Source organism: Hoplias malabaricus, chromosome 4 (assembly GCF_029633855.1).
Source record: "Hoplias malabaricus isolate fHopMal1 chromosome 4, fHopMal1.hap1, whole genome shotgun sequence".
NCBI classification, from domain to species: domain Eukaryota; kingdom Metazoa; phylum Chordata; class Actinopteri; order Characiformes; family Erythrinidae; genus Hoplias; species Hoplias malabaricus.
The window spans coordinates 53,385,657-53,409,150 of NC_089803.1; the positions used below are offsets into that span (position 1 = coordinate 53,385,657).

The 23,494-nt window shown below is 38.5% G+C and overlaps 1 protein-coding gene across 2 annotated transcripts in view; it reads left to right on the forward strand.

Annotated features, from left to right (window-relative positions):
- btbd11a (BTB (POZ) domain containing 11a) overlaps positions 1-23,494 on the forward strand; it is a 297,866-nt gene that overhangs the window by 264,828 nt on the left and 9,544 nt on the right. Inside the window, exons 4-9 of one of the 2 annotated variants that reach the window (XM_066668357.1) lie at positions 380-532; positions 6,134-6,299; positions 10,240-10,329; positions 12,496-12,597; positions 14,105-14,198; positions 20,478-20,613. In XM_066668357.1, the coding sequence (XP_066524454.1) occupies positions 380-532; positions 6,134-6,299; positions 10,240-10,329; positions 12,496-12,597; positions 14,105-14,198; positions 20,478-20,613 (741 nt within the window). The remainder of the gene's footprint in view (positions 1-379; positions 533-6,133; positions 6,300-10,239; positions 10,330-12,495; positions 12,598-14,104; positions 14,199-20,477; positions 20,614-23,494) is intronic. The other variant, XM_066668356.1, reaches the window with a different exon arrangement.

Consider the following 23,494-nt stretch of genomic DNA (forward strand, 5'->3'; position numbering starts at 1 on the left):
TGTAAGAAGGGTATAAAGCTTCCCAGTAGTTGGCTTTGGAGCAGTGTAACTGTGATGTAAATCCATCTAATTTCCTAATTGCTCCAACAGATGTCCTTATACAACTCTAGCCAAATTTTGCATTGGGCAATAGCTTTTTTTTTCAGCTGCTTAGGCTCATGTACAGCTGTTTCAAAGCATCCCATTTCATGCTTTTCTATAAAGATTCTACAAGCTGTACATGCACAATGGAACATGTGTATCAGCAATGGGTATACCATAATATATATGCAGTCCAGCTGAAGTGTTAAGTAACATTATTTTTTACTGAGTGTGACACAGGTGTATGAGGTGGACATTTTACTTACTGTGTGAGTGTGTGTGTGTGTTCTTCCTGTAGGCCTTTCATCGTGATGCCTCCCCTGATGGAGTGGATTCGAGTAGCTGTAGCACACACAGAGCACAGGCGCAGTTTCTCAGTGGACAGCGATGATGTCAGACAGGCTGCTAGGCTGCTGCTTCCTGGAGTGGACTGTGAGCCGCGCCAGCTCAAGTAAGCCATGAACGCAGTTGCATACCATAGACATGGTTGATGTAGCATTGTATGTAACACCAATGCCTTCCACACAACAGACTGGGGTTCAGTTCAGATACTTTAGTTATTGATATACGTATTATGTGTATTTACAATGAAAGTATTGTGCCAAAGTCAAACATCACCCTTCATTTATTTAATGTCCAGTCAAAATAGTCATTAGTACATCCATTTTTCATTTTTGTCAGAATATTCAGTATTATATGCAGAGTTCAAGAAATGTTTAAAAGATATAGTGAAAGTGGGACAAAACACTCTTAAAAATAAAGGTTCAACAAAGGGTTCTTGAACAATGCCATAATAGAACCACTTTTGGTTCCTTAAAGAGGTGTGAGTGTGAAGAACCTTTTAAATGTAAAAAAAGAAAACTTTACAAACACACACACTGAACAAGAATACCAGATATATATGTGCTATTTAGAATTTGTGGCTTACACTGATAAATTGAGAGACTATGAGGGAATAAAGAACAAAGGTTACTGCCTGTCATTTGTTTAGTGTGGAAGTTAATTTAACTTCCAGTCATAAGGTGTGAAAAAACAGTTATTCTCTATGGTACGTGCAAGACAATAAAAAGCTAAATTAAATACTTTACAAAGCTCCAGTTCTAAAAAAAACTGTGCCAGATCGGTGTGCGACTCGCGGTTGGTCTGCTGTGGTGACGTCGGATGGGAGCAGCCGAATGAATAAGAAGAAGAAGAAGAAGATAAAGCTCCAGTTCTGAATTATAGCAGTGTCTGAAACCGTACTGAATCGTGAATGCCAAGTCTACACCTTCAAAACCTGTATTTCCTTATCAGAGCTTTATGCCTCTGTGATAATCATTTTAGCATATAATTACAAAGCCTAAGAAGCTTAGGAATGTGTAGGTCCAGTTGGTCATCTATGGCCAAACCTGTCCTGTTATACCTGATGAAAAACAAAAGCTATATTCAGAGGTGAGGGCACAAATGTAGGAATAAAGTGTTCCATCCGCTGGTTTCCAGTAGCTGCTTGCATTAGATTTAAACCCACTGTCCTTCCATCGTCACTCTTCTCTTCTAACTATGATCATTATGAAAAATGTGTTCTGAAGTGGCAGGGAGTAAATGATATAGGGCAGAGCTTTTAATTAGGCCAGATTTTTTCAATTGCCATTTGGACTGACACACTAAATGCAGCTGTAAATGCACCTGACTATGTACAGTGTCATACCTGTCAGCCATTTTTAAATCCTGGCCTGAAACCTGGACCAAAGTTCTGAATTGAAGACCTCTGGTGTAGAATTTTATCTGTTGAGAGATGTTTAAATCAGTTTTTCTGCCATTTTCTTCTGCTGAATTTGAGCTGGGTGGGACTAAATGTGGCTTATGTGATGCCAAGTCTAACACAGAGTTTAGCAATTTGTTTAAGTCATTCAACTAAAAAATGACACTGCACATTTGAAAGCTCTATTATATATGAGTTTTTCAGGAGGATGTTTCTAATGATCTGTTTTACACATCTTCTCAGTGATGAAACTAATTAATCTGGACTGCATTAAAATGACTACAGGTGGTCTACAACTAGTTTTTTCTCAAATAAACTACAGCAACAATCAACTCCCCCCTCCGCACACTGCCCACCTCACAGGGATTCAGAGCTCTAGAATGAGCCAGGGTGATCTCCTGAGGCAGAAAATAGTGATTTCTGAAGACTTTTTTTCTATTATTACACTGTATTTCAATGTAAATATATGTTTATATGTTTATAATTTAATATGAGTAAATACATTTACTATAATATTAACATTTGTATATAAATATGTATGTATAAAAGGAACATTAGGTAGTATTTGTAACATAAAATTATAGCTTCAAAATCATTGGGATGCTTCACCCACCAATAATGAATAAAAACTGAGACTATGGTATTGCTTAGAACTGCAGAAATCTCCCATAGTCCAAAAACACTGGTAGATGGTATGGCAACTCAAAAGTGTCCATAGGTGTGAGTGTATGTCTGAATGTGTGAGTGTGTGTCGCCCTGTGAATGACTGGCGTCCCCTCCAGGCTGTCTTCCTGCCTTTTGCCCAGTGATTCCAGGTAGGCTCCGGACCCACCACGACCCTGAACTGGATAAGCGGTTACAGGCAATGAATGAATAAATGAATTAATTAATAATCCTGCATTTATCAAAACATTTTGAACTTTCTTGAAATATCTTAAATTGGTATTACACTTGCACTGTTTATTTTGTATTTCTGTCCTCCAGCACTGACTTCTGTAGCTGTGTGTATTTCAGTGGCATGTATTCTCTGAATAAGAGAACAGTTACTTTAGCACTTCGTCTTTAGCATATTTGCTGTGGTTAAGAGTATCTGATAAGTGCGGCAAATGTAAATTTAACTGGTGAAGGCTCAGTGAAGGTCTACTAGGTATGAAATAGATTGCCTGTTTAAAACTATTCATCTCCAGGCTGAAGCTGAAATATTGCAGGACCATATTCCTGTAGAGTTAGGTACAATGCTGTTGGGCTTTTTTCCCAATAGCTGACACTTAGCATTGGGCATTATAGTCTGAGGCTTCTGTAGCTGTTAGAAAGTCAGCTCCTACCCTTTGTTCACCAAAACTGAAGTACAAAACCTTGTAGTAATATTAGATACTGAGCTGTTTGGGTCTGTATGTAAATGCAGTCATTGAAGCTGTTTATCACTTGAGAAAAACTACTAATGTGAGGCATTTTCTCCAAAGTGCTGCAGAGAAACCTGCTCATGCATTTGTTACTAGCAGGATTGATTAATGCCCTTTTAACTGGGTGTTCTAAGAAAGCTAAATCTTTTACAGCTCTTGCAACACAGTAGACTGAATCCTAACAAAAATCATGAGCTCATATCACTGCCGTTCTGAAAGAAGGCTGTCTGCAACTTTTAGGATTTTAAAGTTTTTTTACTTGTTTTCAAATCTCTTCTTCTAAAAACGTGTAAAAGAATGGCAATGCAACATGTTGGATGCAGTAGTGTAAAGCATGCTGTCACTGGACCTGGAGTGACCAATCACGTTGCTCCTTCTAGCCATCCGAAGGACAAATCTGGGTTTGGTGGTTGCCAGGAGAACCGCACTTGTCTGCATTGTGCATAGTTTAAAGTTTGGTGGAGAAGGGATTATGGTGTGGGGTTATTTTTCAGGAGTCAGACTTGGATAGCGAAAGAAACTCTTAATCTATCAGTATACCAAGAGATTATGAACACTTTCATGCTCCCAACTTTGTGGGAACAGTTTGGGGATGGCCACTACCTGTTCCAAAAAGACTGCACCAGTGCAAAAAGCATGATCCAAAAAGACATAGACGATTGAGTTTGGTGTGGAAGAACTTGACCTCAACCTAATAGAATACCTTTGGGATGAATTAGAGTGGCCTACTCATTCAATGTCAGTGTCAGACATCACAAATGGGCTTCTGGAGGAATGGTCAAAAATTCCCATAAACACCCTCCTAAACCTTGTGGAAAACCGTCCCAGAAAAGTGGAAGCTGTTATAGCTGCAAATGGGGGCTGACATCATATTAAACCCTATTGATTAAGAATGCCATGTCACTCAAGTTCATATGCATGGTAAGGCAGAGGAGCGAATCCTTTTAGGAAAATGTTATCTCACCTCTGCCACCAAATCTGCTTACTTCAGTTTCTTCCTTTCAAAATCTTCATCTACTGCATTCTCAGATGGAATTGTTAACTCTGTTAAACAAACTGTTTACTTTCAGACTACAACACGATGTTTGGTCCCTCTGGGACTGGGGGGTGGGGTTATTTACATCTACTAGAAATTTCCAATCTAGTGTTTCAAAACATCTATGGATATTTATAGCCTGCATTCACTCTCTGGTATGTCCCCCCCCCTCATATAAAAACATACCTGTTATTTCATTAGCACTATTTGGCAAGACATTAACCTCTAAATGTTTACTATCGAAATAAACACGCTAATACCTTAGGCTTACAATACTTGAATATGTCTCCCTGTAGATCCACCCTGTGACAAACTAGCCTGACAAACATGCTGATAAAATATTCTTCAAACCCTGCACATAATTTGCAACTATAGTTTTCACATGCCCACTGTCCAAGGACGAATTGAAAGGATGTCGAATGTGGCACAGATGGAAAAAAATTGCATCCATTGCCCACTACTCTTGCCATGTTCCCAAAGAAGCCATGGGCCTTGTTTTTTGTTTGTTGCTGCTGTTGCGTGCTGTGCTTCCTCTTCCTGCTCACAAATAAAACTGTTCATCATTCACCTTCTATCTCGAGATGTGATGTGGCCTTTTTAAGTTCCATGAATCTGCTTCTTTCCTGATTTTGTGACTGATGCTGCTGTCTTTTTTGCCACATCCTAAGATCCTAACACAATCATCTTGTCACTCACCTTATCATACTTAAATTGTTCAGCTAAACTTGTCAGAGGTGTTTACTTATGAAGATTGTCTGGCTATGTGCTGTATTTTAGGCACATTTTACCAATAGACTGGAGCTGAATTGGTCAAACACATCAATTAAAAGGGTTGTTCACATGTATTGGTCAAGTATTGTATAACAGGCAATACAACAAAGCATAAAACTTTATAAATAAGTAATCTCTTTAAAGAGTTTTAGCTATTTGGTGCAAACTTTTGAGATCTCTGTCAATGCCTTATGCTACTTTTGCATGAATGCTGTTAGGTTGACAAATGTGGGTAATCTAGCCAAACAAAGAATCATTTGCTTTAGGGCAGCTCTTTCCTCTATTGCCATGAAAGCGTAGCTGGCTTGAAATCAGTATTACTGTCTGGAGCACAGCTGCCCTTTAAGTGGGGCTATTATGGTTCATACAGGCCATTAAGTACTAGAGAAAGATTAGAGCTGCTGCTTTTTCTGTTAAATGGGTCTATAGAAAACAAAGCAGGCTGTTTGTAATCTGTATTAATATCTAATTAAAATTGGAGTCCCATTCATAACCATAACTGTCAAGGCCTATATTAAGTAGTTGTAATTTGTGCATGCAAATGAAGTTTTGATTTAGTTATTATGAAACACGTTTAGTTACATTAGCACAGATTATCATGATGTGAAGTATGGAAAAAAATGTTATTATGGAAAACCATTAATCAACATTGTCTTTCCTTGTATTGTGATTTTATTCAGAAAATCATCAATAATACATACATACATACATACTTTTATTGTATTTATTACTGTATATTTTTTTGCATATTCATACTGTTGCTGTTTGGACAAACTTTCATAAATTAAAATTTTGTCCTTTTATCTGCATATTTTGGTGTTCTTTACATTTATATTACATTATATCACTTTTTAATGGTGAGTGGGCTAATAGAAATGCTCCTACTAGTAGGATAAAATCATGCTCCACCTAATCCCATTCAAAGACAAGAAGATTTTACCTCCTACTAATTAAAAAAAAGTGATGACTTTAAAAGGGCATGAAAACGTCGTTATCTCAACATAAAATGCAGGTAAAATTAATGCTGATATATATTTGGTTCATGGTGCAAACAACCCAAGTAGTAAATTTTTTAATGTAGTTGTGCTTGTGTCTTTTCAGAGCAGACGACTGCTTCTGTGCCACACGGAAACTAGACGCAGCCTCCACAGAGGCTAAATTTCTGCAGGACCTGGGCTTCCGTATGCTCAACTGCGGCCGCACTGATCTGGTCAAGCAAGCGGTCAATTTGCTTGGACCGGACGGCATTAACAGCATGAGTGAACAGGTGAGAAGTGTGAAGAACTGCTCAAGTGTGGATCTTTCATGTTTACACTTTATTTCATTTAGCATTAGGTATTTTCAGAATTATGGAACTGACTATATGTTAATCAATAGGGATTTGCATAGCATTTTTTACTTACACCAATAGAGCACTGTAATAATGCAAAGGAAGACATTACAATCATTTATCATATGTTTTTTCATTGCAAAATAGCAGGACCTACAGCTGACTTAGGAAGCTCTAGCAAGGCAGAAATTGGAGAAAATTACATGATTTGTTGGATGCCATTGTATGGCAATTTTAGTCACCGTGTGGAGTGCAAACTTTTTATTAGCTTTCATTCTTTAAATCTCATTACACTTCCTGATTTACTAAACGTTTTATAAGTTAATTATGTCTCGGAGAGGGCTACGTATATCCAAGAAATGTTGTATACATTGTCTGTACCCATTCTGGTATGTAATTTTAACATGATATATCTGAGAATGTGTGCGGTGCTCACGACAATTAAGTGTGCAATTGGAAGAATTTAATCACAATAATGTGAAAGAGATAGCGATGTATGTGTCTGAGGGATATTGCAGTTATAAGAAATTCAAAATTTGCAATTGACCACAACCAAAAACTCTGCTTTAGAGCATACCAAAAAGGAATATGTTAAGGCAGCTATTATATATGCAAAAGCAAAATCATTGAAAATTACCTCATTTGTCTTCATTCTTTGTTCATTTTATCAGTTCCACAGACCATATATGTGCCTTTTGTAGTGTTACAACAACAGATTGTAATTGTAGCTGGATACATTGTTTCCTTCCTATTTCTCCTTGTTTCCCCACGGTCCACCACAGGACAGGTATTACTTAGGTGGTGTATAAGACTAAGCACTGCAGTGACAATGATGTGGTGATGGCATGTTAATATATATTGCACCAGTACAAGTGGATCAGACACATCAGTGCTGCTAGATTTTTTAAAGACTCTGCCTACTCACTGTCCACTATTAGACATACCTACCTTTTTGATCCACCTTGTAGATGTAAAGTCATAGACAGTAGCTGATCAGTTGCTGCACAGTTTGTGTTGGTCATCCTCTAGTCCTTCATCAGTAAACACAGGACACTGTTGGCTGGACATACCTGCTCGGTGGTGGTCTTGTATTGTATAACTTTGAAGTGCTCCAGTATGGTCAGTGGAGCTGATATAATTGACAATGAGTACAAAGAGGTCTTCCTAATTCAGTGGATGTTCAGTGTATATGATATGTGGATCAAATGTGCAATGGCAAGGAGTAAATTTTGATATTTTGACTGGTTTATAATGGCTGCATTAAAACATCATTGTATTGAAGGTGAAAGAGACACCTATATCTGTTCATATACAACATCCCTCCAATTATATTTATTCTTTCCTTTTGTCTTATATCTAATTCATTTTCAGAAATTGGTTTCCCAGTTCTGTGTTGAATCAATGGTAGCATGTTTGCCACCAGAACCCAGAACTTCTAATGAAGATTGTGGCGTACACTAAATATATTTACGCTCTACATTAATATGCAGAGTGGTCTTGGCTATGCAGCTGCACAATTCAAATCTCATTCCTCCTCCTCTGACAGCAGCTCTTCTGAAGTTCAATTAGGGAGCCCTGGAGAGAGGAGCAGAGACTCTAAGAAAATACTGATTCCTCTGAACCTCTCTATGTTGGATATATATATATATTATTTATTATTTTTGTTTTTTTACCACTCATGAGTCTAACAGAGATCTGTAACCCATGCCATCTCTTCGGCTGAACTTCATAAGGTCATAAGGTGCTTTATTTCCATTTTTCTTTGGAATCCTGTCACTCTCTGTGTCCATAGTATATCTTTCGAGTAATATTTGTTTATGGAATCATTAGAGAATCCATTGTGTGTCCAAATCATTGTAACTCATTTTTAATGAACCATATCTTACCAAACCATATTCATGACCTCATATCAATTCATATTATATGGCCAAACTTTTGTAGACATCTCTTCCCCACAGCATTTCTTCTTATATGAAGATAAAGAGTTTCATGTCCTGTGTCCTAAATGGTTCCCTAGTCACTATTCCCTGTATAGTGTACTATTACAGTGAAGTGAATTCAGGAGGGTACACTCTTAGACAAAAAGATATGGTAGACATACATTATTGGCACTAAAGGTACCTATAAAGGTAAAACAATGCAGTGGATTATGGGTAATCTGTTATGTGGCAGTGTGCACTACTTTTTTGCAGTGAATTGTGGGACTGTTTGTGTGCACTAACAATTGTCCACTATGATTTCGGACACTACTTTAAAATGGTAGAACCCAGAATAGTTCACTATATAGTGAATGGGGCACAGTTTTGGACCCAGCAATAGTTTCTCTCCCTGTGCTGCAGTAAAATTCCTTATTCTTCTAGAAAGTTTTTAGCCTAAAAATAGGAACATTGTGAGGATTTAATTGCATTTAGCCACAAGAGCATTAGTTCTCTAATTCCTCCATGTAGACATTGGTGAGGTCATATGCTAATGTTGGATGATTCTGGATTAAATCTTTCTACTGTATAACTGACAGTGTTTTTGCACCATGACAGTTTATAGTAATTTATAGATATAGTGTTTAATTAATTATGTCACAGTATGTTTATGGAATTGTAATAAAGTTTTACTGTGCTTATTCATTTGTTCATTTTAGTAATCACTTCCTCTTGATCAGGGTCATAAACCTGCTCAGATCCTTTGGCTGTGTTCAAAAGCATATTCTGAACAGAGCACCAGTTCATTACAGGGCGTCAGTGTTACTGCACTGTTTATGCCATGAATATGCCATGTGGGTTTCATGTATATGTAGTTATTGTGAAGTGTTACAGGTATTTGAAGTCTGAGACATGCTACACAGCATTGGCATAGTTTGTCAGTTATGGTGCTGAAGCAATCCAGCTCATGATCCATGTTGTTTTCCTGCATGGTGAAGTGTGCAGTAGGTATTCATATTCAAAGTGATTGAGACAGGTTGATACTGAGATACTAGATTATACACAGATGTAAAAATGCCAGACAGTAGACAAGAACAGTTTGTGTGTGCGTGCGTGTGTGCGTGTGTGTAATTGTGTGCATGTTTGTGCGTGTCTGACAGGATAATATTACATTATTGGAACCAAATTCTGTTTACACTGTTACATTGTGACGTCGCACATTGCTGTACAGATCCTCTCATAATAAGGCAGTAAACAGTGAAAACTTCAGTGAAAACTAAAGCAGAATTTTTTAGTGATCTGAGCTTGTCCTTGATAGTGGAATGTTGTCAGCTAGAGATTTGATGTTTCTTGTTGTCGGTTTAGAAGGACCCCCTATTGACTATCTCTTATATTTCAAATCGTCTACCTTGTAAACATGTTTTACATGTCAAGAATATTTTGAATCAATATTTCTCTCTATAACACTTTCAATGAACACTGTAACACCCTGCATTCAAGGAATATACATGTCTACAAGTGAAGGATGTATGTAAGTCTGCCCACGCTATTTTGTGTAAATCAGACACAAAATATTGACAAGTTGCAAGATCAATAAAGTTGTCCACAATATGAGACTTTTAACACTGTAATTACCCTGTTCCATTTGAACTCTGCTAAAGTTTAGTGTCCTTAAAGGTCTTTTAACTTTGGTAAAGTGAAAAGCGCATAATGGAATCTATCTACTAGCAATGAATGGCAATTTGGACATAATTGATATTCACTGCAGATTTAATTCAAGCTGATCAGATCTGTTTTACCTCCCACAGAGAAGCTTAAGTTTCAGAAGCCTGTGTTTAAATATCTACTGTGTTTTAAAAGTAATGGCCCTTGCTGTGCTATCTGCTTTGTGTTCTCAGTCACCAGAGATATGCATTGATTCTTTGTAACTCTGCCTCCTGTGTGTGTGTGTGTGTGTGTAGGGAATGACCCCACTCATGTATGCATGTGTACGTGGAGACGAAGCCATGGTACAGATGCTGCTGGATGCTGGGGCAGATATCAACAGTGAGGTCAGTATTCACCCACAAGGTGTGGTCAGCTGGTCAGTATTAAATAGTTTGCATCATGTCTTTGCCCTGTACATCTTTTAATGTATAAACTAACTCTGTGCTGTGGCAGTATGTCTTTCCGTGCATGCCCTATGCTTTAAGCATGCAGCTGTAGAAAGTGTCAGTAAATGCTGCTACTTTCCAAGTGCGTCTACGTAAAGGAGTATTCAGTCTTTTTTTACACCAATCTTATGTCATGCAACAGCCAATATGTATTAGATTCTCTATATCTATATAAATATGACTCCCCCATGTGGGGGACCCACTATATGGAATACACACTACGGTACAAAAATGAAGATTCTTTAGCTAAATTGAGACTTTGTAAGACAAATAATAATAATAGATAATAACTAAATTCATTTTATGAATATTTCTGTAAGTACTTAGATGTAAATGTGACTGTTTGCTCCTTTAACCCTCAGCATAAGCCAATGAAAGAAGTTTTCTGCTTTTGCAATGTTTTACAGCGATGTTTGAGAATTTGGTTAAACATTACTATCATTATTCATATGGCTGCATGACATCTACACATGCCTTTGGTAAATTAATATAAATATAATGGCTTCTAGCAGGCATCAATTGTCATTGGGCTTTTTTTAGTCAAATTCAGCCTAGAATGTGTTATTATGTATGTTTATGTCTCTTGTGCAGAAAGGTTATTTAGGTAGGTGTCATGTAAAATTATGAATGATGACTTACAGTTAAGCGTTAGCAAAACTGTTCTGTAATGGTTTAAAGTAGATGCACTAAACTTGCTATGTGTTGTTTTGTTCAAAAGCATGAAGTGTGCCCTCTTTGTCTGGATTTAGCTCTGATTAGTGTGGCTTATTCAGAATTGATGTACATCTCTCGAAATATTATTGAAGCACTGGTATAGCACACAATACAGATACCTCCCACACAAACCTTACACTTCAGTGACCCCTTATAAAATGGTCACTTGTCTAAAAGGTTCTTTTAACCATCAATTTAAAGAACCATACCATAAGAAAATAAATACAGTTTTATGGCAGTGGTGTTTATATTTATACATACAATTTTCAATCTCACATTCCACCTGCACTATGTCTACAAATACTTAGACCCACAGTTTCAACAGGTCTGCTGGGTGGCATACAAACAACCATATCTTTCAACTTATTTATTAAGAACTTATATTGTGTTTCCATAGTGAACCTCTGGAATTTCTGTATTGTATAAAATGCACAACAGATTTACTTCTTCATGCACATTCAGAAATGTGTTTTTTGGCCTGGGTTTGTGATGGTTTGTGGTTGTTATAGAGCAAGTGCTACACCAGTGCCTTAAGTATTATATTTTACTTTGTTAAAGTTTGTGTCATTTCATGGAAAGGGTGACTCCTGAACGAAACACCATATGCATGCTCTGTGATGTGAAATTCTGTGTTTTTACAATTTGTGGATTGTCCTAGTGTCAGAATCATTGGACAGTGCATTATCAGACAGTACTCTGACATTGTTGGTGTATGTATTGAGATTATTGTTAAAGGTCAAACGTGTCCTGTCAGAGGTATCTACCTAATATAACGGTACAGGAGTGTGTGGGGGTATGTTGGCCCAGCTCATGGAGGAGGCCTTTTAGGCCGGATGAGTCGATCGCACAGCATTTGGCGCTTCACTCATGAGTCACTGCTCGCTCAGTCCTTGTTCGGCGCTCCTTGCCAATTATCTCTCCTGCAGCCTGTTTGTCGCTGTCTTTAAACTCCAAAAAAGAAGCCGGCAGTAGGAGAGTACGATTCCTCAGATTATAGTCAGATCTTATCTGAAGCTGTGAGATATGTGGGAGTTACCTAAGAGAGTGAGGAAAGGCAAGACTAGCTACCAGCATGGGGTGGCTGCATATAATAAAAAAAAAGCAATAAATAAATAAAAAGCAAGTCATCTGTCTTTTTTCAGCGTCAATGTTTAGCAGAAGGGGCAGTTTGGGAAAGAAGCTGGCTCCAAATTTTTCCACTAAAACATTCACTCATTCCGTTTGTTTTTTTTTTCTTCTTCTTCTCCTTTTGCTTCTCTTTTTCTTCCTCCTCCAATTGAAAGCAGTGTTTACATTAATGGCTAAATGCTATTTCTCTCCCCTTGAACCTCCCCCTATATGACTTCCCAGGTGCCCAGCTCAGTGCACAGGCACCCCTCAGTTTACCCCGACACCAGGCAGGGGACTCCACTCACTTTCGCTGTGTTGCACGGACACGTCCCTGTCGTGCAGGTAGTGATGATGTGAATGATTCAATGCCTTTCCACTTATACACTCTTTCCTTTAATTATTATTATGCTGTAACATAATAATAATGACAACAAAAACAAGCCCCTCCCTTCATAGACTGCTTTGGCCTAGCTGTTCCTAAGGCAGTTCGGGAAAGCTAGGCTCAGTGTAAAGGGTCAGATAGTACGGCTCAGTTTAGAACAATCTAGATATGTTTAAATGTGTTGAATAAGTGACTAAATGCATTAATTATTGTAGCTAAATTAAGTGGTCATTTAAATTAATCAGTTTAGTACCTGATTATTAGTTAACATAGCCTTACTGTTGTAAAGCATACCAGAACCATACCAGCTAATCTGGTAGTAATTTATTACAAATTAGTGGTTCCAAAATAACATAACGTAAGTATACTTTTTTGACAGAGGAAGTGAATAAACACCTTAATTTACTAAAGCTAGGGTAGTCTAAATGTATTAATTAGTGTGAATCAGTTAAAGAAAGCTAGGCTACATGAAATGGATTATTTAACTTTGTTCAGCTTTGAAAATATAAGCTAGATTGCATTGTTATTTAACAATAAAATAATATTTATTTACTAATGCTAAGTTAGATTAAAAGGGTCTATATGTGATTTATCCAGTCAGTCACTTAATAAGTGAATCAACATGGCTTTGTTTAGCTGAGATTGATTGAATGGGCAAGTGTGCTAGCTAGGTTTAGCTAATCCAGACTGAATGGGTCAGCTAATTTAGCATGGTTTAGCTAAGTTAGACTATGGGTCAGTTAGCAAGATCAGTTAGTTCACTTTGATACACTACCTACATTCAGTGTTTTTGTGGAAGGTTTAGATACACAGGGAAGGGGGACTTTATCAATTTTACCACCTGTGAAACAAGTGAGCAAAAACATTTTTATGTGCCAGAGCAGAGAGGCCAGTTATGACTGGAAACATTCGTTACAGCATTAAGCTAAAGCTCTTTCTATATTCTCTCAATTTGAAGAAAGTTCACATACTAAATTGCCCTCAGCAGCTATGAGTGTTTATTGTGATGAACCACTAAGGAGCCATTTAAACCCCCAGACATAATGGAAAGGCATAGCAAGAAATGCTTTCTTCTGAAAGCTCTTGGATCTCTGAAGAACACACACTTGGGAGTGCTTGATCTCCCAAGAAAACAGGAACGCAGGACATGTGTATTGCCATTGAAATGCAATCCTCCTCCTTGGCTTCCCTTGTTTCAGTAATCCCTCAAACCGTATGTGTTTATGAAGCAGGTAATTGCTTTTATAAGTGTTGTATTTTTTTGTTTGTTTGTTTCCTCATTGGCACTCTTGGTTTTCCTCCACCTTTAAGCACTGAGTGACAGAAAGTAAAGTCAGTTCACTTGTATAACTTGTCACATGACATGTCTAGATAGAGGAAAGCATGTTCAAATGCACAGGCCTAGCTACTTAGGTCATCAGTCATCCCCACAGTCAGTTTAGCAAGGGTGTGTTTTTTATTTCATAGCTGCTGCTGGATGCTCGAGCCAATGTGGAGGGAGCACTGCAGGATGGAGCTGAGAACTACACCGAAACACCACTCCAACTTGCCTCTGCCGCAGGTAGTAAAGCAAGCCTCACTAACACGAACCACAGGGTATTTCATCAACACAGTGGAGTCCTGCTTCCATTGCCCATTATGTAACCTGAAGGCTCTCAGTGACAGCTCTCCTGTGGAGTATTAAAGCTGGTGTGATTAATTTCCAAGTCTGTGAGGCCTCCGCAAATAAACCTATTGTTAGCTTGGAATGCTCATTATTGGTTCCTTGGTTAGTCTCACAAAATGAACAAATGAGTGTGTGAATACCGGAGCAAGCTATCACATTTGCCTTGGTCCAAAACATGGTTATCTTATGAAGATTGCAAATCTCTGTTAGATTTTCACCAATTGCAGATTTATATAATTGACAGTATACCACAGGCTTAGGGACACTCCTTTTAGTTAGTAAATTCAGCTACATTAAGGTGCACTCATTGTTGGCACACATATTCAGTTGCATAGACAAGCATAGTCAATGAAGCAGCTGAACATGAGTCATGCCTAATGCAAGCATCTACTAGAGTGGGCCTTATGTTATCAGTTCCACTGTTATCTGACAGTTCCACTGTTATCTGAAGTAATGGGGCGACATCTTATATTTTGGGATGAGATGTGACTGTCAGTTGCAGGTTTTATTCAAAATCAAACAAGTGGAAAGGCAAAAATAGTAAAAAAAAAAAGATCATGCTGAGAAGTGCAGACAGAGGTCAGACAATGCTTTGCAATCCAATAAAACAAACCAGTGAGCTTTAACACACAAATAAATGGATAATGAGATACTAAATAGTGACAAAACTAGACTAATATTCAGGTGAGGGTAACCTCTGGAGGCTTGGAGGAGAACTTAGCTCAGACTGGAGAGAGCAACCTCTGTTGCCATGGTGGAGAACCAGTTTGGCCAGATGTGACAACAAACACCCCTCTACCACAATACAAAGCATAGTTTGTAAAATCTGTGAAGGGTGGAATACAGCTCTTGTATAAAGCACTGATGAACACACACTCTTGTTATGTGCTCATAGCACAGTGACATTTGTTCTAAAATGAAATTCAAAAGTAGCTATAAAATTTTAGTAACATTAGCAATTAAGCAAAAGCAATCAATTTACACCAATCAGCTGTACACTTAAATTACTTCCATGTTTTTACACTCATTGTAGTTCTACAATTACAGACTGTAGTCCATCTGTTGTTCTGCATCAGACCACCACAGATCAGTATTTGGTGGATGGGTCAGTCTCAGCATGGCACTGATATCTTGCAGTGGCGGCATGTTATTATGTGGTGCACTGGCAGGAGTGGATCAGACAAAGCAGTGATTCTGGTGTTGAACACTGTTTCCACTCACTAGCCATTCTACCTTGTTGGTCCACCCTGAGATGTAAGGTAAGAGACAGTAGCTAATCTTTTGCTGCACAGTTTGTGTTGGTCATTCTCCAGTCCTTCATCAGTAGACACAGGAAGCTAATGGCTGGATATTTTTAGGCACTGGATCTTTCTCAGTCTAGCAGTGACAATGCTTCTGTGGAGGTTGTGAAAAATTAACAACAGGGCTACAGAGCTAACAGATGGGTTACATTCTGTAAGTGTAAAAACACAAAGTGGTAAGTGGAGCTTATAAAACTTACAATAAATGTGGAAACATGAAGTTTCCTTTAATCTTTTGGCTTATCAGTGTATTATGTTAAGTATCAAACAAATTCACACAAAACCACTAGAAAACCATTTAAAAGTTTCTCCACCTTAACACAAATACAATCAAAGGGCAGAAAGAAATCCATCCATCCATCCATTATCTGTAACCGCTTATCCAATTTAGGGTCGCGGGGGGTCCAGAGCCTACCTGGAATCATCGGGCGCAAGGCGGGAATACACCCTGGAGGGGACGCCAGTCCTTCACAGGGCAAAACAGACACACACACATTCACTCACACCTATGGACACTTTCGAGTCACCAATCAACCTACAGCGTGTGTTTTTGGACTGTGGGAGGAAACCGGAGCACCCGGAGGAAACCCACGCAGACACGGGGAGAACACGCAGAAAGAAATGAGTTCTTAAAATTTAAATTCTCTTGATTTTACATTTCTATCCATTTCCAAAAGTTACACAGTGCAGTTTCTGCAGGGCTGGGCCCAGAGTAGCAACGACAGAGGCTCTATTCTCCCTGTTACTGGTCAATGGAGCATCACAATGATTCTGAAGTTGCAAATTCAACATAAAAGCATTAACTTGTGTTCCTTTAAGTGAGCTTAAAGGAGCAGTCCTCTATTTTATCTAACGATTCTCCTTTACATCATGAAACAGCCATTACTCTGATTTGTGGCCTGGATTTGTAAAAGATTGTGCACTAAACTATTTGAAATAATATATTACCAACCCTATGCGTGAGACTTGCAGTTATAAGTTTTGTGGTAGTTGTACCTCTTAGAAAACAATTTACAACATAATCAATAACAACTTTCATAAATATTGTCTGCTACTTCTGAGCAGTAAAAATAATTTGTCGTTTCCGTTAAGTGCCTTATGATCTAAGATCCCTGCAAGGGATCACTCTACTGACAAGGGATTACTCTACTGTAAATTTAAGGACTTAAGGACTGTAATGTAAATGTGTCATACTGCAGGAGTATAGTAGACGTTAAACTGTGTGTCTTTTACACCCACCACACCACAGTATGTACACAATCTTCTTAAAAGCCCTGGGAGAAGTGGCTCCATGAATATGAATGCTCCCAAATGATATTCATTACATTTGCCTAAACGTTTTCCCGTACAATTGCGAAAATAACTTAGAGACTTAGCTTGAAGGTCCCTAGTCATATGCTTTGATGCAATATTCAGGAAAATGCTTCTGTTTGCCCACCACTTCTCACTCCCTCCTCACCAGCCCCCTAAAGAGAAGAGAAGCATGAGTGTGCAGAAATGATTGTACGGAAACTTCTGTCTGCATGCTAAAGAGTGAGCTAATGTGGCGGTACAGGAAAAGCTGGGGTTGTTTGAGGCTCATCACATCCAAAGCTCATCAAGGCTCGCTCCTCACGCTCCATTTGCTGTACAGCGGGTCAATTACCCCCTGCGCTCCAATCCACAGGGTTTTTGTATTAACAGGGAAACACTTTTCTCCACGTTGGATGTGCAAGATGCTGTTTTGCATTAACAGAAATACCAGCAGGAAGCCACTCAAGTTTCTGCAGTCACCCTAAACAAACCTCAGGGCACAGTAGACTAGTCTGCATACAAAATCTATAAGCAATGTTTGTGGTCATTTATGGTCAGGAGAGACCATTGCACCAGAGATTGCATCCTTTTTTGCATAAATATAGTTTCTGCACTTTTAGGAGGGTTTGAGGCTAGCTGTTAGAACATTGTTGTGGTGGTTTGATTAAATGGGTACTGAAGTCACCCAAAATGTTGCTGTGCTCCACTAAAATCACAGCATTAAAACAGTGTAATCCTGGAATGCTGAACAGAATTACAGAACACGCCACACTTATCTACAGGCATTTTGTTTCCCATAATGCCCCAGCAACTTTCTAAAAGCTTAAGCAGCTAATGTTTTTAGTCAGAGACAATTCATTCAATGTCTGTAACTGTTTATCTAGTTCAGGTTTGCAGTGGGTCTGGGAGCCTACACTGGATCAAACCCTGAAGGGGGAGCCAATCTTTTGCAGAGCAAAACACACTCACACCTTTGGACATTTATGAGTAGCCAATCCACATACCAACATGTGTTTTTGGACCACGGGAAGAAACCGGAGCGTGGCTCAAACCCACAAACCCAAGACCCTTTAACAACACTACCTATTGCGCCACTGTGCCCCACCAGAGGCAGTTTATGTTTTTTTGTTTGTTTGTTTTGTTTTGTTTTTCAATGAGTAATGGATATTCATAAATATTTAAAAGAATGTCAACCATGCAACAGACAAGGTCATTATTGCTCATAGCGATGTATTTTGGTTATAGCCAATTATAACTGCATATTCTTTAAAAATACATAATACACCTAAAACAAACAGTCCGTCATTCCACAGCATGTAACACCATTCTGTTGAACCTCTAATGTGCATGTTTATTTTAAAAATCCTCATTCATGAATCGTTCAGTTCTAGATTATGTCAGATTTATTTAGGAACTGCAGATGGTAAGTAACACAATTTTCAGTGAACCCCATGTGTATGTCAGAGGAAACAGGGATGCTGTTTTGGCAAATGTTGCAAAACAGGAGATTTATACTGTTTCTGGTTGTATTTTTTTAGGGAAGTACACAAAAACAAAACAAATGCAGTTAATATAAAATATTTAGTGTTAATTTGTCCTTCCTTTCTCATCTACGGTAAAGTGTCACCTACTTTAAACCAAACATTTAAATAATTACTATAAAATAAATATTTACTGTTTAATATCTAACAAGCTAGAGGCACATTTGTGGTCCAGCGACTGAATGGTGAACAGAGCTGTACAGCAGTAATCTAGAAACCCCCTGGTCACCATTAATCTGAAGAATGCTGTTCCACTTCTCCACTATGCCCTATGCCTGAAGTGCTTTATATTCAACTAGTCAACACTTAGCACTGAGCATTACCTCAGATACATTTTAGGTACGTGCTCCTAGTAGTGGTTTTCTATGGAGTTTATACAAACTGTGTATGTGTAACTAAATGCCAATGTGAACATTGAGTGCACCTAAACCTAGTTATTTCATTAATTAGAAGGGATTTCAGGAATGTAGTATACCTGTTTATACCCTATAAGTGCATTTCACCTGAAGGGCCCTGTGAGTAAACTGTATTAGATGTATCAGGGGACAATATGAACTTGACACAAAATGACACAGTAATTTACCTCAAGGACAAGACCCTTCCGTCTGTTGAAAAGCAGCCTACATTGCCATTTGATGGACAATGGTTCTGCAAATGGCCTGCAGCTAACATCTGCTGTTGCAGAAACAAGCCTGTAACATTAGTGATAATGAACTTCTGGCAGCAAGTCAACTATGGACATTTAGCTTTTGATTTTGAAATGATTAAAAACAAAGATCTTGTCCTTATATGGTGATTATTTGTTGGACAAATACACTATATTATGGAATTTTTGTGGGCACCTATTCAATGAAATTGGCACCTACCCTTTTGGACTACAAGCTCCATCAATGGCATAGATTTGCTTTTGACATTGGTGGGGACATATGAATCTACCACCTTGCACAATAATACTCATTTGTCTGGAAAATTTTCCTTCCAGTTTTGGCGCTGCTAACAATCAAACTACAGAGACTCATGTGACAGCAGGGAAAGGCACAGCAATCACACTGTTCATATGTGTTACAGGGAGGTAGGACTATAGTAGAGAATGTGATTTAACCCTTTCTGCACCTCTAGGATAATGACACATTGACAGATCAGGTTTTTTTTTTTCTTTTGAGGGCATCAAATTATTGGTGGAGACATTTTAATAATTGCTGGATATTGGTGGGGACACATCACCTCCGTCCATGCTAATTTACACCCTTGAGCTTCATACTGTTTCCTGGAACATTTCTGTGTGGGTTTCATAGCTTTCCAGTATGTAAACTTTAGTGAGCTCAGACACCAATGTTGGATCACAAATACCACTGAAACTCATCCTGAAAACGGTAAAGGTTCTCTCTCACAGCAGATATCACAGTTCCACTGCTTCACATCCCAGTGCTGGGAGAACATGTGTCCTCCATGCCAATGTTTGAAATTGAGCAGGGTGACTTTAGGCCTATGTGTTGATGCTCTATTAATTCATTCATTATTTGTTTGTAACCACTTATCCAGTTTAGGGTTGCCTTGGTTCGGGAGCCTACCCGGAATCACTGGGCAGGACAATTTTACATACTCTTGAGTGATACAGCACAATTCAGTACCTTTTGAATGATTTAGATTGGTGTGTTTGTAATCCAGAAATAAACATCCAACATCAGTCCCTTATGTTATTTATGCCTTTATAGCTGAATGCCATTAAGAACTCACTGCACGTCTAAAGCCTCTAAAAAGTAAAAGCTGTAGCTAAAGCAAAGGTTGCATTCACAACCTTTCAGCAGTAAAACTGCAGTGTAATCTCTGAAAAGCTCAGTTTTGTGGTTGTTCTTTGTTTTCTTTTCTCCCTATACAGTTTAATGGAATACACTACACTGTGTGCTGAGAAACTGGGGGAAATATGTGGGCAATATGGAAATAAGACATATAAGGGTGATACAGTACCACAGTTATAATGACAATGAGGTAGTAGACTGAATAGTTGTGAAAACTTTTTTGTTGTGGGATGTTTCCAGGTAATTTTGAGCTGGTGAGTCTGCTTTTGGAGAGAGGAGCCGACCCTATGATAGGCACCACATACAGGAATGGCATCACTTCAGCTCCATTAGGAGAGATGAACTCATACTGCCTCGCAGCAGCACATGGACACAGGTACACACACACACACACACACACACACACACACATTTTATATAGTTATTTAATTTAGTGAAAAGGTAAATATATTAGACATTAGGGTTTTTTTTGTTTGTTTGTTTGTTTGTATGTTTTTCATGGTTTGTATTTAAAAAAGAAAATCAGCTAAAATGACTCTCTCTCTCTCTCTCTCTCTCTCTGTCTCTCTCTCTCTCTCTCTCTCTTTCTATATATATATATATATTATATATATACATTTTTTTTAAGGCATTAAATACTTTTCCACTAATGCATACAGGTTTGATGGGTGGTGTGCCAACATTTCTTATCTTATACTATCTATGTCATAATATTCACCAACTCCAGGTTTGGCAGTGTCTAATCTGAGAAAATATTTTACAAGGCACATGAGGTATGTGCGCAGTTGCTTGTGTGCACCTTGGGGGCAGCCATGGCAGTTGCTATGGTGCTCCTAGGAGGTTGCTGTGGCATTCTATGTGGTAAATATGGGGATTGTTATTATAATTCATTGTTGCTATTGTGTTCCACAAGATTGCAATGGCTGTATATTTTGTATGTCACATTGTTGCTAAGGTGTCCCAGGTGGTTGTTATGAAGGTCATACATTGATTGTATGTAACTGCTTATCCAGTTCAGTGTGGCAGTGAGTCCAGAGCCTACTATTATGAAGGTTACTATGGTATTTCAGGTGATTGTTAAGGCTTCCTAGGTGGTTGTTGAGATGTTATGCTGATAGGGTGATTGCTGTTACATTATTTATTATTACTGGTTGTTGTTACATTATTTCAGGTGTTTGCTAAGATGCTACATGTGGTTATTATAGGGTTGCTACATGATTGCTATGGTCCTGGGTGCTGCTTAATTGTTGCCAAGTCATTGCTGTGGTATCCCCTGTGTTTTGTTGAGTGCTATTTTTGTATTTGTAGCTTTGTGATTGCATACAGGCGGCATGGTGGTGCAGCAGGTAGTGTCGCAGTCACACAGCTCCAGGGGCCTGGAGGTTGTGGGTTCGATTCCCGCTCCGGGTGACTGTCTGTGAGGAGTTGCTGACTTCTCCCTGTGTCTGAGTGGGTTTCCTCCGGGTGCTCCGGTTTCCTCCCACAGTCCAAAAAGCACACGTTGGTAGGTGGATTGGCGACTCAAACGTGCCCGTGTGTCTGTGTTGCCCTGTGAAGGACTGGCGCCCCTCCAGGGTGTATTCCCACTTTGCGCCCAATGATTCCAGGTAGGGTCTGGACCCACCGCGACCCTGAATTGGATAAGGGTTACAGATAATGAATGAATATGTTTTTCACACTATTCATGTCTATGGGAAAAATTATTTCTGTAAACAACTGGTTGCTATGCGGAAACCATGCAACCAATCAAAAAGCTGTATAAAACTATGCCTTGCACAAACAGACAAAACAATGTGGCATTGGATTGGTTTTGATATCTCAGAAACAAAAAGAAGGCTTAGTTGCTGAAAATTACAAAAAAAGGAGATGAAGAACTATGGGGAAATAATGATCACATCTGTTAATGAAATAAAGCATATTAAGCATTAATTTTACTATATAAAATTAAGGACAATGTTAGCATTAAATGGATTCTGCTGGTTTTCATAATTGTACATGTCCACTCCATCAACTCTGAACTTGTGACCTGAGGTTTTTGCTTGATGTTGTATGAAGGGCCAGAAATAGATCTCCATATCCTCAGCAGCTTCCAGGGAAACTGTAAAGCCCTAGAGTGGGTGAATACTCATTCCCTCACACCCATTGCAGACGCTGCATAATGAACACTTATTGATATTCACCGTGCATGAGTTTCTCTCTGAGAATCCTCAATGTTAGACAACCAGCTCTCCTCAACGACACAATATTAAGGCAATCCTTTATTTGGGGGGAGGTGGCGCAGCCTGGATTTGCAGGAGTATTGCAGCCTGAGTCAGGGCTTGAAAGAGCTGCTTTCCTCATGCCTCCAGCCCCTGAGACATTCGCCATGTTGCGTCTCGTGGTGATTTGTGGCTCACACAAATCCAACCAGTCATTCTCCCGGCATACTTTCACTGACTTATAATGACTTTACACTAACTCCCTAATACACGCCCAAGAGCGGGAGATGGTAATATATGGAAAAATATGATTTCCACGCTGTGATAAATGAGAGTCATAAACATCGGGGGGACTTTTGGGGTCTTGGAAAAAAAATGGACCTTATATTTGAACAGTTTTAAACTCTTATGACGTATCTATCTGTCAGGAGAAATACAGTCCAAGTGGTACGTTAATCATCTCCAGTTTGAAAGCTAAGCCAAATGCACAAAGCTACGAAATGTTATGAATATACCACTAATGGCATATTGCTGTCACTCTCCTGCCATTAACCAAATGGTTGTCTGACATTAAGGATGGTTCATTAATATTTTCCTCCTATTCCTGTGATTGCATTTCAATATAAACTAACAGAAGGAAACAGGAAGGCCCTTTCAGCCAGGGGCTTATATTGTAGACAGCATATGTGTGACATATGCCATTATATCATTAACAAAGTGCTTATAAGAATGTCAGACTGATCTTGGCACAGTTATTTCCACTCATAAAAGACCTATCTCTGTGAAAGGGCAGAGATATATGAAGCACAATTCTTAACTTGTTCCCATTTAAAACCATTCTCCCCTTTTCTCTACATGGCTTGTTTGTTTTATGTAATTGGTGGTCACAATTTAAATTTATTCCCAGAGTTTACAAAGCAAACCCCACTTTTTATTTATTTTTTTAATTTTTTTATTGAACAAGCAAAACATGGATCGTTGCAGTACTTTGTTGAAATGAATTTAACTAATATGTTTATTGCTTATTCTGTTATAAAAATTATACATTTATTGTGTATT